This window comes from Erpetoichthys calabaricus, chromosome 17 (assembly GCF_900747795.2).
Source record: "Erpetoichthys calabaricus chromosome 17, fErpCal1.3, whole genome shotgun sequence".
Classification (NCBI taxonomy): Eukaryota; Metazoa; Chordata; class Cladistia; order Polypteriformes; family Polypteridae; genus Erpetoichthys; species Erpetoichthys calabaricus.
The window spans coordinates 55,617,737-55,632,746 of record NC_041410.2 but is presented as its reverse complement, the minus strand read 5'-3'; the positions used below and the strand labels follow the sequence as shown (position 1 = coordinate 55,632,746).

General features: G+C 39.0%; 2 protein-coding genes across 2 annotated transcripts in view; both read left to right on the top strand.

The window, feature by feature from the left end:
- LOC127526110 (craniofacial development protein 2-like) overlaps positions 1-15,010 on the top strand; it is a 1,015,936-nt gene that overhangs the window by 482,213 nt on the left and 518,713 nt on the right. The gene's annotated exons all lie outside the window — the stretch shown is intronic.
- Positions 1,945-15,010, top strand: part of kti12 (KTI12 chromatin associated homolog) — a 35,768-nt gene continuing 22,702 nt past the window's right edge. The window contains exons 1-2 of the mRNA XM_051920355.1: positions 1,945-2,187; positions 6,606-6,657. Coding sequence (XP_051776315.1) covers positions 2,037-2,187; positions 6,606-6,657 — 203 coding nt within the window. The 5' untranslated portion in view covers positions 1,945-2,036. The remainder of the gene's footprint in view (positions 2,188-6,605; positions 6,658-15,010) is intronic.

The following is a 15,010-nucleotide window of genomic DNA, read 5'->3' as shown; positions in this document are numbered from 1 at the left end:
TTAGGAAACTGGTTTCTTATGCAGAATTTGATGTTGTCATGAATGACCTGGAATAAAAGGCTTGAGTATCATTGAACAAAGTAATTTCTAAAATTTTTGGTACTGTAACATCAAAGACTTAAATTATAAAGAAAAAGTGAAAAATTTGTTAAGTTTAAGAAATTGGGTTGCAGCATGAAGTCTCAAAGTTCACTTTTTGGACTCACATTTGAAAATTTTCCCTGAAAATCTTGGCGTGGTGCACGGTGAAACATTCCATCAGAAGATATCAAGGACAATGTAAGTAGGTACCAGTGATGCTAGGATGTCAGTAAGATGGCAAACTGCTGCTGGGTGGTTCATAGGGACATATTTGAAAGAGCCAGGTAACCAAACAACGTATTGGATCAAAAAGCCACGTGACAAAAACTAGAGAATTACTGTATATGTAGATCAATGAATATGTATTGTTGCTTTCTTTACATATACAGTGTTTAAAACTATTAGATTAACTAAATAATTTAATGTAAATTTTATTTAGAACAATATTGCATTATGTCGATAAAGTATGTAATATGTTAAATTTTAGTTAAAAATTCCTTTCAATTTTGCACTTAAATGTGATGTGATGGAATCATGGTGCTTATGCATGCAAATAAAAACAACTGTTCATGGTTCTTCTACTGAGAAACTGTAAGAATTTTCGCTGTTATTGAGGATAATTAAATAATTCACTGGTGATGGACAGAGAGAAAAATCTAGGAGATGGGGTGTTCAAATTTACATATGAAAATGTCTTTCTTTTTGATGTTAGTCTCTTACTATTTTTGAAATCAAATAAAAAACGATCACAAAAAATATCCCAAATTAAAATGTTTTTACGAGTTTAATTTTGCGGACCTGTGTAATTATAAAGAAATGCTAAATCAACTGCTCCACAGATTAAAACTGCTAGGTACTGAGTAGCTAAAGGACTCTGAAGTTTTGCTTTGCAGCAGCTCTTCCACTGAATATTCACTCGAACAAATGGGGCTTATCTCTTGGAGATTGGAGTGCGAACATGTATGTAAATAATATCGATAAGCGTGAGAAGGGGCTCCCATCTGAGATCGGAAGGTCTTAAGATCCTCAACGGAATAGGGCTGTTATGTCATGCAAAAGCTGGACATTAGCTTTGCCTGCCGGATTGAGGACATTAGACTAAAAAGGATATGTTCTCCATTAGCTGGACGACTAGCAACTACATTTAACATAGAATACATAACTAGTAAATTGAGAAAATTTCTGGGTACTTGTGTACTAAATGGACGGACGGCATGACAAAGGAAAACAGAAGTGTTTTGGAGGTTGCATAAGGTTTCCCCCTAGCCATTCTAGTGTTGGGCTCCATGGGGGAGGTTTCACTGCCGTCCGTTTAGTACACAAGTACAATTTCTGAAGAGTTTCGATTGTCATCCATTGAATTGTCATGGTGAAAAAAATGACATGGTTAGAATCGGGCGTTACGAACTCGAGTCCTTTCACTCTTCCCCCTTTTACCACTTGCCATAATTTCCTATATTTTTTTTATAAACACAAAAAACAATAAAGTTCATCTCCAATCGATGTGAACATGATAGCTCCCTATAAACTTAAGGCTAATTGGCTAAGGACTTCTCAACGGGGTATGGATACATTATTAGTTCGTGTGTCTTGCAATGACGGGGTTTCCCGGCCAGCGTTGGTTCTTGCCTTGAAACCAGACTGCACTGATGTGAGACTGACAGCCCAGGTGAATGTTACCTTGTTTTAAACAGCCGTATCCTTCCTTTTATCCATTACCAGCATATTCTAACACGTTATGATTTCTATACTTAATCTAAACCAAAAGACCAACTATCACGCTGTGTATACGCACGCACACACTCTCATTCTTGCTCGCTCTCTGCTTTTGAACGTTAGCCACATAAGGGCGGAGTCTGGGAGGTCAAGAGAACGGCTTCCGGGTTAGGATGGCTACTTGCTACATATTGCTTCACTGCCTGAAAGTGTGATGTTCGATTCTAAAGTTGAGTGAGATGCCCCTTGTAATTTTTTGCGGCTTTCCCTGTAGCGGTAAGAGCCGCAGATCGGAAGAATTAAAAGAGTATTTAACCGAGAAGACAGGTAGGAGAGTCCTTGTGGTCGGAGATGAGACGGCAGGAATTGACAAGAACTCGGTGTATTCAGGTGAGACCCGTGGAGGGTTTTATGTTCTCCAACTGACTTGTGTTTCTTAGTAGATGCCCTAATTGGAGACGTATGCGTTTTAATGAAGGTTTGTAAGTACTGTTAAGCAAAACAATGTATGGATGAATACTGCGGATGTCAAGTCTTTTTTTAACAACGTTTTTCACAGACTGCAACATCACCTAAGGTTTACTTATTGTATCAGTGATTGCAATTTGACCCATCACCAAACCAACCCCTGCCCAACTGCTTTGCTTCTCTGTGGAAAATTCCTAAGATGTAAATTTGACATTAATTTATTATGGGTACTATTTTATTTTTGCATAGATAAGAGTTAACAAAATCCTTTTATAAAATGCATATATTTTTAAAATTCTCATTGTTTGGATTCATCAAGTTAACCATCTACACATACCCCAACCCATATCACACAAGACATTTACATTTATTTTAGTCATTGTAACTTTTTTCTGTATCACTATGTTTAACTCAACAGAGAGACAAATTCACTTGTTTTTTTTTTTTTAAGTGTATTTTCCCCTTATGAACCCCGTATGTTCTTTAGTTGTGCAATTATTACAAATATCGGTGACTTGAATTATCCCATAGACAAATCACAACAGGTTCATTTGGTTAGAAGTTGTCTGAAAATAGGTCCGTTGTATGTGAAAATGTATATATGCTCCAAAACAGGCCAAGTGCCATCATAGATAATGAAAAAATGAGGAAAAAAACTTACTACCCTTTTATTAAACAGCCACATTAACAACTGTAATAAGAATATGTTATGCCAAAACAAGGAGTTTTCAGCTGGGGTCAGAGCATTGGGTCAACCATTGCACAGAGCCCCTTGAAATGCTGAGAACAAATTCCAAAATTTGAGTGTCCTGGAGCTAAAGACAGACAAGGCAGATCTGAATCTGGAGTTCAGTGTACACCCTCAAATACAGGTGCAGTTGTAAAAAGTTCTATATAGTAATTAGGGGCTAATCCACATATGAACTTGTATGTGAGTTGAAAGATTTTAAAATCAGTTCTCGGTTTAATTGGAAGCCAATGATGTGATTTAGGAAAGGGAGTATTATACTCGTGTTTCATTAGTTCTAAGCCCTTGCCACATATTGTTTAAAAATCTCTGCACACTGGGAAACGTTCTAAAGACTGGAGGCTAGCAAGTATTATCCCATTGTATTAAAAGGGTGATCGCACTGTTCCAAGTAGCTGGAGGCCAGTAAGTTTATTGTGCATTACAGATAAATTAGGGTGGCGCAGTGGTAGCGCTGCTGCTTCGCAGTAAGGAGACCTGGGTTCGCTTCCTAGGTCCTCCCTGCGTTGAGTTTGCATGTTCTTCCCATGTCTGCGTGGGTTTCCTCCCACAGGTTAGGTGCATTGACGAGCCTAAATTGTCCCTAGTGTGTGCTTGGTGTGTAGGTGTGTGTCCTGCGGTGGGCTGGCGCCCTGCCCGGGTTTTGTTTCTGCCTTGCCCCCTGGGATTGCTTGGTGTGTGTCCTGTGGTGGGCTGGTGCCCTGCCCGGGGTTTGTTCCTGCCTTGCTGGGACTGGCTCCAGCAGACTCCCGTGACCCTGTGTTAGGATTTGGCAGGTTGGACAATGACTGACTGACTGACTACAGATAAATTAATGGAAGCAGTTATTAAGGAAAAGATAGAGCAGCAGTATTAGGAAATACTCAACATGGATTCATACAAGAAAGGGCATGTTTCAATAAAATGCTGGATGTCTAGGAGGTGCATATGATATTATTTGTCTTGATTTTCAGAAGGCTTTTATTAAGGTACAACATGAAAGGTTAGCGCTTAAACTAAAAGAAATAGAAATTCAAGTGGGTACAAAATTGGCACAAACACAGGAAATAAATAGTTGTGGTGTAGTGAACTTAATAAAAATTAATAATAATAATATATTTTTTATAGCACCTAATTAGGTGATGTGCTGTCCCTGAGGAATCTGTGCTGAGGCTCTTTTTAATATGCATAAATGATCTGGACAAGAGTATAATCAATAAGCTGGTTCATTTTAAAGGTGATACTAACCTAGGATGGATGGGCAGAGAAGTGTTACAGAGGTATTTGGATAGCATACAGTCTTGGGCAGATGACATTTAACATAGGTGTATATATAAAATTATATAGGATGAAAAAATGTGACATTTGAATACACAAAGGGAGGTCTGAAGGTTGAAAGTACACCTTTTGAGAAACTAGGAGTCATAGTGGACTCATTGCTATCTACACCCAGACAGTGAACGTAAGTGAACAAGAAAGCTAAGAGGGTGTTAGTTTGTATGTCGCACAGTGTGGAGTATAACTTCCATGGAGGTCATGCTTAAGTTCTGTTATACACTAATGAGGCCTCACTTGGAGTACAGTGATCCCTCGCTATATCGCGCTTCGCCTTTCGCGGCTTCACTCCATCGCGGATTTTATATGTAAGCATATTTTAATATATATCGCAGATTTTTTGCTGGTTCGTGGATTTCTGCGGACAATGGGTCTTTTAATTTCTGGTACATGCTTCCTCAGTTGGTTTGCCCAGTTCATTTCATACAAGGGACGCTATTGGCAGATGGCTGAGAAGCTAGATTGCTTACTTTTCTCTCTCTCTTGCGCTGACTATCTGTGATCCTGACGTATGGGGATTGAGCAGGGGGGCTGTTCGTACACCTAGACGAAAAATGCTGAAAGATTATCTTCACGTTGCTATCTTTTGTGAAGCTGCTTCCTGAAACGACATGCTGCACAGTGCTTCGCATACTTAAAAGCTCGAAGGGCACGTATTGATTTTTGACTGAAAAACAAACTCTGTCTCTCTCTCTCTCTCCCTGCTCCTGACGGAGGGGGTGTGAGCTGCCGCCTTCAACAGCTTTGTGCCGCTGTGCTTCGCATACTTAAAAGCCAAATAGCCCTATTGATTTGTTTGCTAGAGATTGTTTTCTCTATCTATGTGACATTCTGTGCTCCTGACACGCACTCCTTTGAAGAGGAAGCTATTTTTGCATTCTTTTAATTGTGAGACAGAACTGTCATCTCTGTCTTGTCATGGAGCACAGTTTAAACTTTTGAAAAAGAGACAAATGTTTGTTTGCAGTGTTTGAATAACGTTCCTGTCTCTCTACAACCTCCTGTGTTTCTGCGCAAATCTGTGACCCAAGCATGACAATATAAAAATAACCATATAAACATATGGTTTCTACTTCGCGGATTTTCTTATTTCGCGGGTGGCTCTGGAACGCAACCCCCGCGATGGAGGAGGGATTACTGTATTGTTTACTTTTGGTCTCCATATTACAAAAAAAAAAAAAAAAAAAAACAGGACTACAGAGTATGAGCTATGAGGAAAGATTAAGGGAGTTAAACCTTTTCGGTTCAAGCAAACAGAAGGTAAGATGAGACATGATTAAAGTTTTTTAAATTGTAAGAGTAATTACTATATTATATCCCATCCCAGTTGTTACTTTAAAACAAATTCTGCAGCAAGAATATGGGAACACAATTGTAAATCTTAAAGGCTGATTTCGCTCAAATGTTAGAAAGTTTATCTTCACACAAAGTACCATAGACACATTGAATAAATTACAAAGTAGTGTGCTGGAGAGTAGAACTTCGGTGATCTTTAAATTGTGACTTGATGTTATTTTGGACAATTAAGGTGAATAGGATGGATGAGTTTGTTGGGATGAATGCCCCGTTCTCGTCAAAACTTTTCAAATGTTCTAATCTAAAGTAAGGTCTTTGCTGTTGCGTTTTGGGCAATATAAGTAATATAAATGATTCAAACAACCAGACCATAAAGCGTTAGTAAAAGTCTTTTCTGCATGAATGAATTGGCATACAAGATCATGTAGCTTTACAAATTTCCTTAATTTGGCAAAATTTATGAGTTGGAGAAAGACAATTTTGAAGGACCAGAAATATACCCGATGATGGTCGCAAAAGTCACACATTGATTTTTGGATGGATTCAGCCAAACAGATAATTTATAAAGAAATGTTTATATCTCCTATTTATAGACAGATTAATAATTTTAGATTGAAAACAATAGTTTATATTTACAGCCAGCACGTTACACTGTTCCTTCTTGGCAATGTATGTCTGAGCTGCCATCAACCCAGGATCTTTACGTTTGTATTTAAAAGTAATTTTTATAAAGCTGTCCTCTAAATTACATATCTTAAATGTAACCTATTGTGCAGAAAACTATTGCAAACTACAGTATGATGTGCTTTTGCATTCAGTAGGTATTTATTGTTTAAAGTTGTTTGTATGACGTGTATCTAGATTTAAAAATTACAGAAACCAGCATGTGGTATTTAACAGTGAATTAGATTAGATTTGCTAATAATTGTATTCTGTGTTGAAATGATTGATTAAATATTTTTATTTCTCTTCTATGAGACAGATTCACAGAAAGAAAAGAATTTAAGAGGAGTCCTAAAGTCTGAAGTGGAGAGGTATGTGATTTTTCAGGTTTGCATTTTGTGTCCAAAATTTAAGGAAGACGAAAGGGCAGTGTAAATCAGTGGGTTTTTCCTTATTTTAATGTGTCTGAAACCAGGACCTTAATATACATACTAACTGAAGGAAATGTGAGAACTCTTACTTTTTATACTAGTTACCTCCTATCAGTCTTTGGTTTTAGCTTGTGGAAAATAGCCATGACATACTGACCTACACTTTTTATGGATAGGAGTTTAATAAAATAACATTTTGATCTCTGGCCAGTGTTCCAGTAGTAACTGGTGCTATGAAAAAAATATTTGCCTCTTCTAATATCCCAGTTTTTGCATGGTTTATACAATGAATGGCCTTAGACCTTTAGAAAAAATGTAGTTCAAGAGAAAGGGAACCTTAGCGAACACACAATACAGTTTTTAAATCATTACTTTCTTTTATTCCAAGAACAAACATATCCGACACCAATGTTACCCATGAGAAAAAGTAACTGCCTTCATATATATAACATTTTTTCTTTTACAAGGCTACATGTAGAGACCTACCTAAGAAAGAAACTAATAGTAACAGAATAAACTCCCAGTGCCTCAGTGCTTTAAAGAAAAAATAGTATGACAAAAGATTTTAGGTTTTAAAATTCTGTCCGGCCATCTTTCTGCATAACCCAATAATGCTTTAGCTTCAGGTTCATAGACTGATGACCAGACATTCTCCTTAAGAATATTCTGATAAAGTGCAGAATGTATAATTTTTTCAACAATGGCAATTTTTCTGTTTCTGAGACAGCTAAGCGTCCCTACACCTTCATACTACCACTGTGGATATGATGATGTTACTGTGGAACACAGTATTAGCTTTAAGATAGACACAATGGAACCTGTGCCGTCCAAAGAATTCTTCTTTTGACATATCTGTATGTAGAGCATTATTCTAGAAGGCCTGTGAATCATCCATGTATTTCTTTGGAAATTCAAGACGAGCACTGGTATTATTCTTGGATAGTAGAGGTTGGTGCCATGCTACTCTCCAATAAATATCAATTCTGCTTAGTCTCTTAGGTATCACAGAGACATGAACACTGACTTTAGCTGAAGCCTGCTGTTCTTCTAGGATACTTTGTGACTTCGTGGATAAACTGTTGCTATGCCCTTTGTGTAATTTTAGTAGACTGACATTACCTGGGAAGATTCACCTGTGTTCCAAATGGTCTCCATTTCAAGGTAACAGCTCTCACTGTGGAGTCCCAGAGATTTATATATGGTCTTGTAACACTTTCCTGGGTATTATATTAAGACATCTTTGCTGACAGCTTTGTAAGGCTGTTATTTTTATGTGCTGTATAATCTTGCTTGTATTAATGTAAATGTAGCTACTCACAGCACACGTAGGATATATAGTACAGTTTCATGTTGATTTTACTCCCTTAATTTAAACTGAGTTAAACCAATTACATACAATTTTATAAGTTGTGGATGTGAGATTATTCAGTCACCATAGCCTAAAAGAAAAAAGCAAGCAAACCACTGACATCTTTTGGACAAGCATGATCACTTGTGGTGGTTTACTTAAACTATTGCTTTTGGGTAAGATTTAAACTCTGCAGTAAATTTGTTTTTAAAACTTTTATGAACAACTAAATGATACACCTGTAATCCAGAGTTGCACATGATCCAATAGTGTTCCATGCACACTAGAACCAAGAGTACTTCATTTATGGAATACACACAAACCTTCATCATCTTCACTTCATGCACTGAATATTGTAACATATTGTACAGTTTGTTCCATTTACTTATGCTTTGCAAAACAGTAATATAAATGTCCATGCCAAATGTTTGGTTATACATATATTGCAGCTTGAAGAGTAAGCAATGTATTGCTTGTATGCATCGAAGTGTTTATTTTCTTTTATTTAATGAAACTGATGCCCACTGGACTTAACATGTAGGTAAACACACTGACTTAAAACCTTACTGTAATGAACAGATTTGTCGTTCACGGTGCACTATCCAGGTTCAGCCATAGATGAGGCACCATCCGATTGCAGGGTGCAATCACACTATGCCATTGGGCCAATTTAAAGTTGCCAATTAACTTAACCTGTACATCTTTAAATTGCAGAGAGAAAAGTACAATACCAGAAGGAAAACCCATAAAGATACAGGGAAACATGCAATCTTCCTACTAGCAGGGTTATAATGATTTTTGGATTGTAATACTGTTGTTTCAAAGTAGTGTTTTCAGTAGTCAAAAATATGTCAGATACATCGAGAATTTGTGATCATTTGTCATTCTTTATAAAATGTAGCCAGAAATGAACCCAATACCCATCTGAAAATCCTCTTGTTTATTGTTGCATGGGGAATGCCCCTTCATCCAAAATTAAATTCAAGTCCTAGAGTGTTTTCAAATCTAATGAAATGAAATCACAAAGAATTTATTTTTCATGTTATGCAAGCATTGTGTGTGAAAAGCAGGCAAACATGGGAATTGTGCTATTTAAATAAAATGTATTATTGTTAAGTAATATAGTTAATGCCACAGTACTGTTTTCGTGTATGTTGCTGTTGTATCATCAAACGGTGTGGCTCAATTTGAGTGTTCATTGTTCATATTTGCCCACTCTGGCTTAAAAAAATAAGTGATTGCCGTTTATGCTATCTAGTGTGTCACCTACAGTATTTTGTACAAGGAAATTTATTATACTGGTAGCTGCTGTAGGACAGGGAGCTGTATAGACCGAGCCTTCTTCGCAGTCTGCTAATTGTGGAAATATGTCAAGTTGAATCTTTTACATTTGCATTTGAAACACTTGCTGAAATAATTGGTGTCACTAGAACGTATGGTGGAGAAGTGTGAAGATATCTCTAAGGTTAATCAATAGGACAACATGTTAGTTATTAAAAGTTAAATTTATTATTTGTGGTGTCCATGTAGGAGTATCCTCAGATGTATGGAATAGACATTTGAAATGTAAAATAGGCTGACAAAAAAATAAATACTGCCTTGGGCATGTGGTGACAGTAGAGTTAATCTAGTGTTGGAAAAGAGACAATGACAAAACTATAGGTATAGATCTTTAAAACATTGTCAATTTGTTTTTAACTTTCTGACCAGCAATGTAATTCAGGGGCGGCACGGTGGCGCAGTGGGTAGCGCTGCTGCCTCGCAGTAAGGAGACCCGGGTTCGCTTCCCGGGTCCTCCCTGCGTGGAGTTTGCATGTTCTCCCTGTGTCTGCGTGGGTTTCCTCCGGGTACTCTGGTTTCCTCCCACAGTCCAAAGACATGCAGGTTAGGTGGATTGGTGATTCTAAATTGTCCCTAGTGTGTGCTTGGTGTATGGGTGGGTGTGTGTGTGGTGTGTGGTGCCCTGCGGTGGGCTGGCGCCCTTCCCGGGGTTTGTTTCCTGCCTTGCGCCCAGTGTTGGCTGGGATTGGCTCCAGCAGACCCCTGTGACCCTGTAGTTAGGATATAGCGGGTTGGATAATGGATGGATGAATATAATACAGTGACATATTACATCTTGTCAGACTATCAGAAACCTGTTCAGTGCCCTTTTTATTTATCAACAGTAGGTGGATCAATTACTAACCAGGGGGGTGTTTTTCATATGTGGATTACTCGTTTAGCCGGATGTAATTGTTGACGATTTGGCATGATCCTGGATCTGTCGGTTTTTTCGAAACTCTTGCTACACATCCAAATCCTCAAACCTGCTTGGAGCAGGTTTGTTTTATGTAAACAAGGATTAGCTCACACACTTAATCAGTGTCCGTGCGTGGAATTCATTCAGTCATGACTTTGCTGTTCATGAGTAAGAGACCAATTGATATTGGTACACAAATTATAAGAAGAGAATTTCATAAAGAGATGGTTTTGTGCGATCAGCAAGATCCTTTATTGCTCACGGAGGAAATTCTTTTCGAAAGATATCGCTTTAGCCGAGAGGGAATATTGTACCTCAAAAATTTATTAGGACCTTATATTCGAAGTCAAACTCGGCGAAGTCGGGCTGTCACAACTACACAGACAGTATGCATTGCTTTGAGGTTTTTTGCAAGCGGCACTTTTTTATATACTGTAGGCGATACGGAAAATCTATCTAAAAGTGCAGTTTGCCAGGGAATTTGTAAAGTCTGTTTGGCTCTGAAATATTTCCTTCGGGTTTTCATAGTGTTTCCTGGACTCCTACATGTGCAGACAATAAAAGAGGTGTTTCATGCCATTGCAGGTAGGTAATACACAGGCAAAACACCCACAGTTCCATAAAGAATCTCACAATCAGCCTAACATTCTCATTACCCAGGATTTCAAAATGTGATTGGGGCACATGGGACTGATCAGAGTGGAGTTTGATCAAACATTATTTAGAAAATGTACCTCTCCTCCTGATGAATAATCAGACACAGTGTGTTCGTCAAATATTTGACCTTTGTCGATATCTCGTTGGTGAGACACAGGTTCTAGGGATATGACATTCCCTACAACTGACCCAACAAAAAAAGAGGGCTATATGGAACATACCTATGGCACACATTGAGGACAAATATATGCAATGACCATCCTTTCCCAGAAATGAAGTGACCACTGCATCCTGCCACTGGTTCTGAGGAGGAGTTTCCCCCTGGAATGCCCTCAGAAACAGGGCGATGAGCATTTTGCTGGAGAGCCAACTCTTCTGCAGGGGTTAGGTCTGGACCACGTGGACCTCCATCTGTTTTTTGCTTGTTTGCCTTCTTATTAGCTTTAAGATTAATGTTCTTTACATTATATGTTTCTTTATGTCAACAATTCTTTAAATAGTTATATACCAATATTTACCAGTTTGAAGTATATTCTTGTACTTCACTTTAACTTGTTCCCATGTTCTCCTTGTGCTCACGATTGATCTGGAATTATGACATATTAAATAATCTGACACATAGGAAATGAAACGCTGCATTCAGTAAGTACAATGCACACGCGTTTAATTTGTCGGCCACTTTTTGCCAGCTGTCTTTTCTGGTTTGGGCTGCTTTTGCAGTGTTACCCCTTGTGCATATTAAATCTTGAAATCCTTCGAGTAACTAACTAACTAACACACACACACAGCTTGTGTGAAAAAAAATGCGCCCGTTCTTTTGTCATTTTGTTGCAGCATTTTTGAACCGCGTTGCCGAAGCAGACAGGTAGGTGCCCGGGTTTTCTCCCCGCTGGCCGATGGGAGGGAGAAGGCAACTGGGTGACCGTGTCCCAGCCGTGCCTGGTGACGAGAGGTCCGGGCGGGCAACCGGGAGGGTAGCACCTACCACCCGGGCCTCTCCAAGGCCACGCACGTCCAGGCCGCGCCCCAGGGAGGACCGCCGCCACCCACCTCCCAGAGCGAGGGACGGGGTGGTCGGGTGCGGAGGGTGGAACAGGGGGATAGGGGAAGGACGCCCAGGGAGGACACCCCTTCCGCCCCCTCCGCCCCGGCCCTCCCGCCTCTCCGGAGAGAGGGCGGGGAAGCAGGCCCGAGAAGGTTTCGGGACCAACCGTCCAACGACGGGGTCGGCACAACCGGTAATGATCCTTCCGCAGGTTCACCTATGGAAACCTTGTTACGACTTTTACTTCCTCTAGATAGTCAAGTTCAATCGTCTTCTCGGTGCTCCGCCAGAGGCCGCGAGCGACCGCGGCAGGGCCGATCCGAGGACCTCACTAAACCATCCAATTGGTAGTAGCGACGAGCGGTGTGTACTTGCTGATCATGTTTTCTAGACTCAATATATATGGGCTTTTCACTCAGCATGAGTGCGCACAATCATCTCGGATGATTAGATACAGCTAAACTAATCTACTACATGGCTGTGTTTGAAAAACCGACTTTTCCCGGATGAGTTTCATCGGCATTAACTCATCCAAGATGAGGCATCTGATCTTGGATGATTTAAGCGACGTACGAAAAATACCCCCTGATCACCTTTAAAAAAACTTTAAAAAGTTTAGGTCACAACAAAGCAGTTTTCTCTGCCTTCCATAATGTCTTCAATGTCACCTGAAACAAGGGAGAGGGCCATTGTCACTCTGCAGGCAGGTGTGTAATGAGCCAGCATTGCCCCATGGATTATCTGGTAAGTAATAACAAATTTTCTTAGTTACCCAGTTCTTGTAATTTTTTAGTATTATGAATTGTTATTCCTGTCCCAAAAAGCTACAGCAAATGTTTACGTTTGTATTGCCATACTGTAAATCATGGTATAGTATTTAATTAAGCAGCTATGTAGGATCAGTACATGTTATACTTTGGTTAAATGTTTTTACATTTGTTGTGGATTTCATGGTTGTGGTCTTTCTGTTTATAGTTGGTTTTCACATACTGTATGACATGTTCATTTTTGAAACTCCTACTGTATAAGCAGAAGTTAAAGGTAGTTTCAAAAGCCATTTCACATTAAATTCCAAAATGAATATATATATAATACACAGATTAGTCACAACATGAACAGTCCATTCTTGAAGTGTTGGAAGCAGGAATAATGGGCATGTGTAAGGATCTGAGCGACTTTGACAACATGACAAATTGTGATTTGTAGATGACTGGGTCAGATCATCCCCAAAACAGCAGGTCTTGTAGGGTGTTCCTGGTATGCAGTGGTTAGTATATACCAAAAGTGGTCCAAGGAAGGACAGCCAGTGATATTAGGCATCTAAGAGCTTATCGACGCATTTAGAAAGCAAAAGCTAGCTCTCTGATCCAGTCCCACAGAAGACTATGCAGCACAAATTACAGAAAAACTTAATGTTGGCCATGAAATGGTGGTGTCAGAACACACGCTGCATCACAGCTTTCTGGGTATTGGCTGCAGACCAGTCATAGTGCCCATTCTGACCCCTGTCAAAAACCAAAAGCACATACAATGGGCACATGAGCATGCAAACTGGACCATGGCTCAATGGAAGAAGGTGGCATAGTCTGATAATAATAATAATAATAATAATTCTTTGCATTTATATAGCGCTTTTCTCACTACTCAAAGCGCTCAGCAATTGCAGGTTAAGGGCCTTGCTGAAGGGCCCAACAGAGCAGAGTCCCTTTTGGCATTTACGGGATTCGAACCGGCAACCTTCCGATTGCCAGTGCATATCCCTAGCCTCAGAGCCACCACTCCATCCGTATGATGACTCATGTTTTCTTTTAGATCATGGATCTAGCTAGGTGCATGTGTATCGTTTACTTGGGGAAGAGATCTCAGCCGGATGTTTAATGGGAAGAAGACAAGCCAGTAGAAGCAATGTCATGCTCTGGGCAATGTTTTGCTGAGAAACATTGGGTCATGGCACTGATATGGGTGTTACCTTGACACATACAGCTACCTCAAGATAATGCACTCTTCCACACTGCAAAAATTGTTCAGGAATGGTTTGTGGAACATGACAAAGAGTTTAAGGTGTTGTGGAGTCCAAGGCTTGACAGGTCAGAGAGGTTTTGACAGCATCAAGGGTACCTACACAATATTAGGCAGGTGGTTTTAATATTGTGGTTAATCAGTGTATGTTGTGTAAATATTATTATTTTTTTTTTTTTTCTTTTCTTAAAATCTGCTTTTTTATCTACTTCTCTCCGCTTACTGTTTGTTTCCCCATCTCTTTCTGAGACAGTGGTGTTTCTGTATTCAGGCCAAGTCTGAGGTCACTGCCCCCTTCCTCATCTTCCAGGAGATGGCACCTATGTGCAAAAATTAAAAAAAAAAAAAAAAAATAGTAATAGTTAACTTGCCATTCTCTGAACAATTAGTCTAATGAATAAAATTGGCAAGGACTTTCATTTTAGTACTTGATTGCGGGGAATTATGAAAATTATTTTAAAATCCCAATTTGTTTAACTTAAGAGAGGAAAATGTTGCTGCTGTTTTTATTCTACTTTGAAATTAGTTCAGAATTAAAATGCATGATTCGCTTAATACTTGACAGCACGACAATGTGACCAATCGTAAATGGAAAAACATTTTAAATTGGAGTGTCTCTCATTTATATGAGCTAGTTATAAATGCTACAATAATTATATATTCATTCATCACATGAATATAATGGAATTTGTACATAGATGAAAGAATGTGGCACACATGCGTACAAACTAATCCTGCAAAAGAACACAGTGACAAATGTGCACAAAAAAATGTGATAGGACTGCTCTTTCCATTTCAGGCAGTTGCTGTGGGAAAATTTTACTTCGTGGACACTTCCCAAAACAATAAATCCCTTATACTTTAAAATGTACAAAACTTTAAACTAATAACATTTTATAATGACATTTCCTGCTGCTCTTGAAGATCTTTTGAAAACCTTTACACATAAAGCATTTTGCACCTGTGCACACAATTAATCATTAAT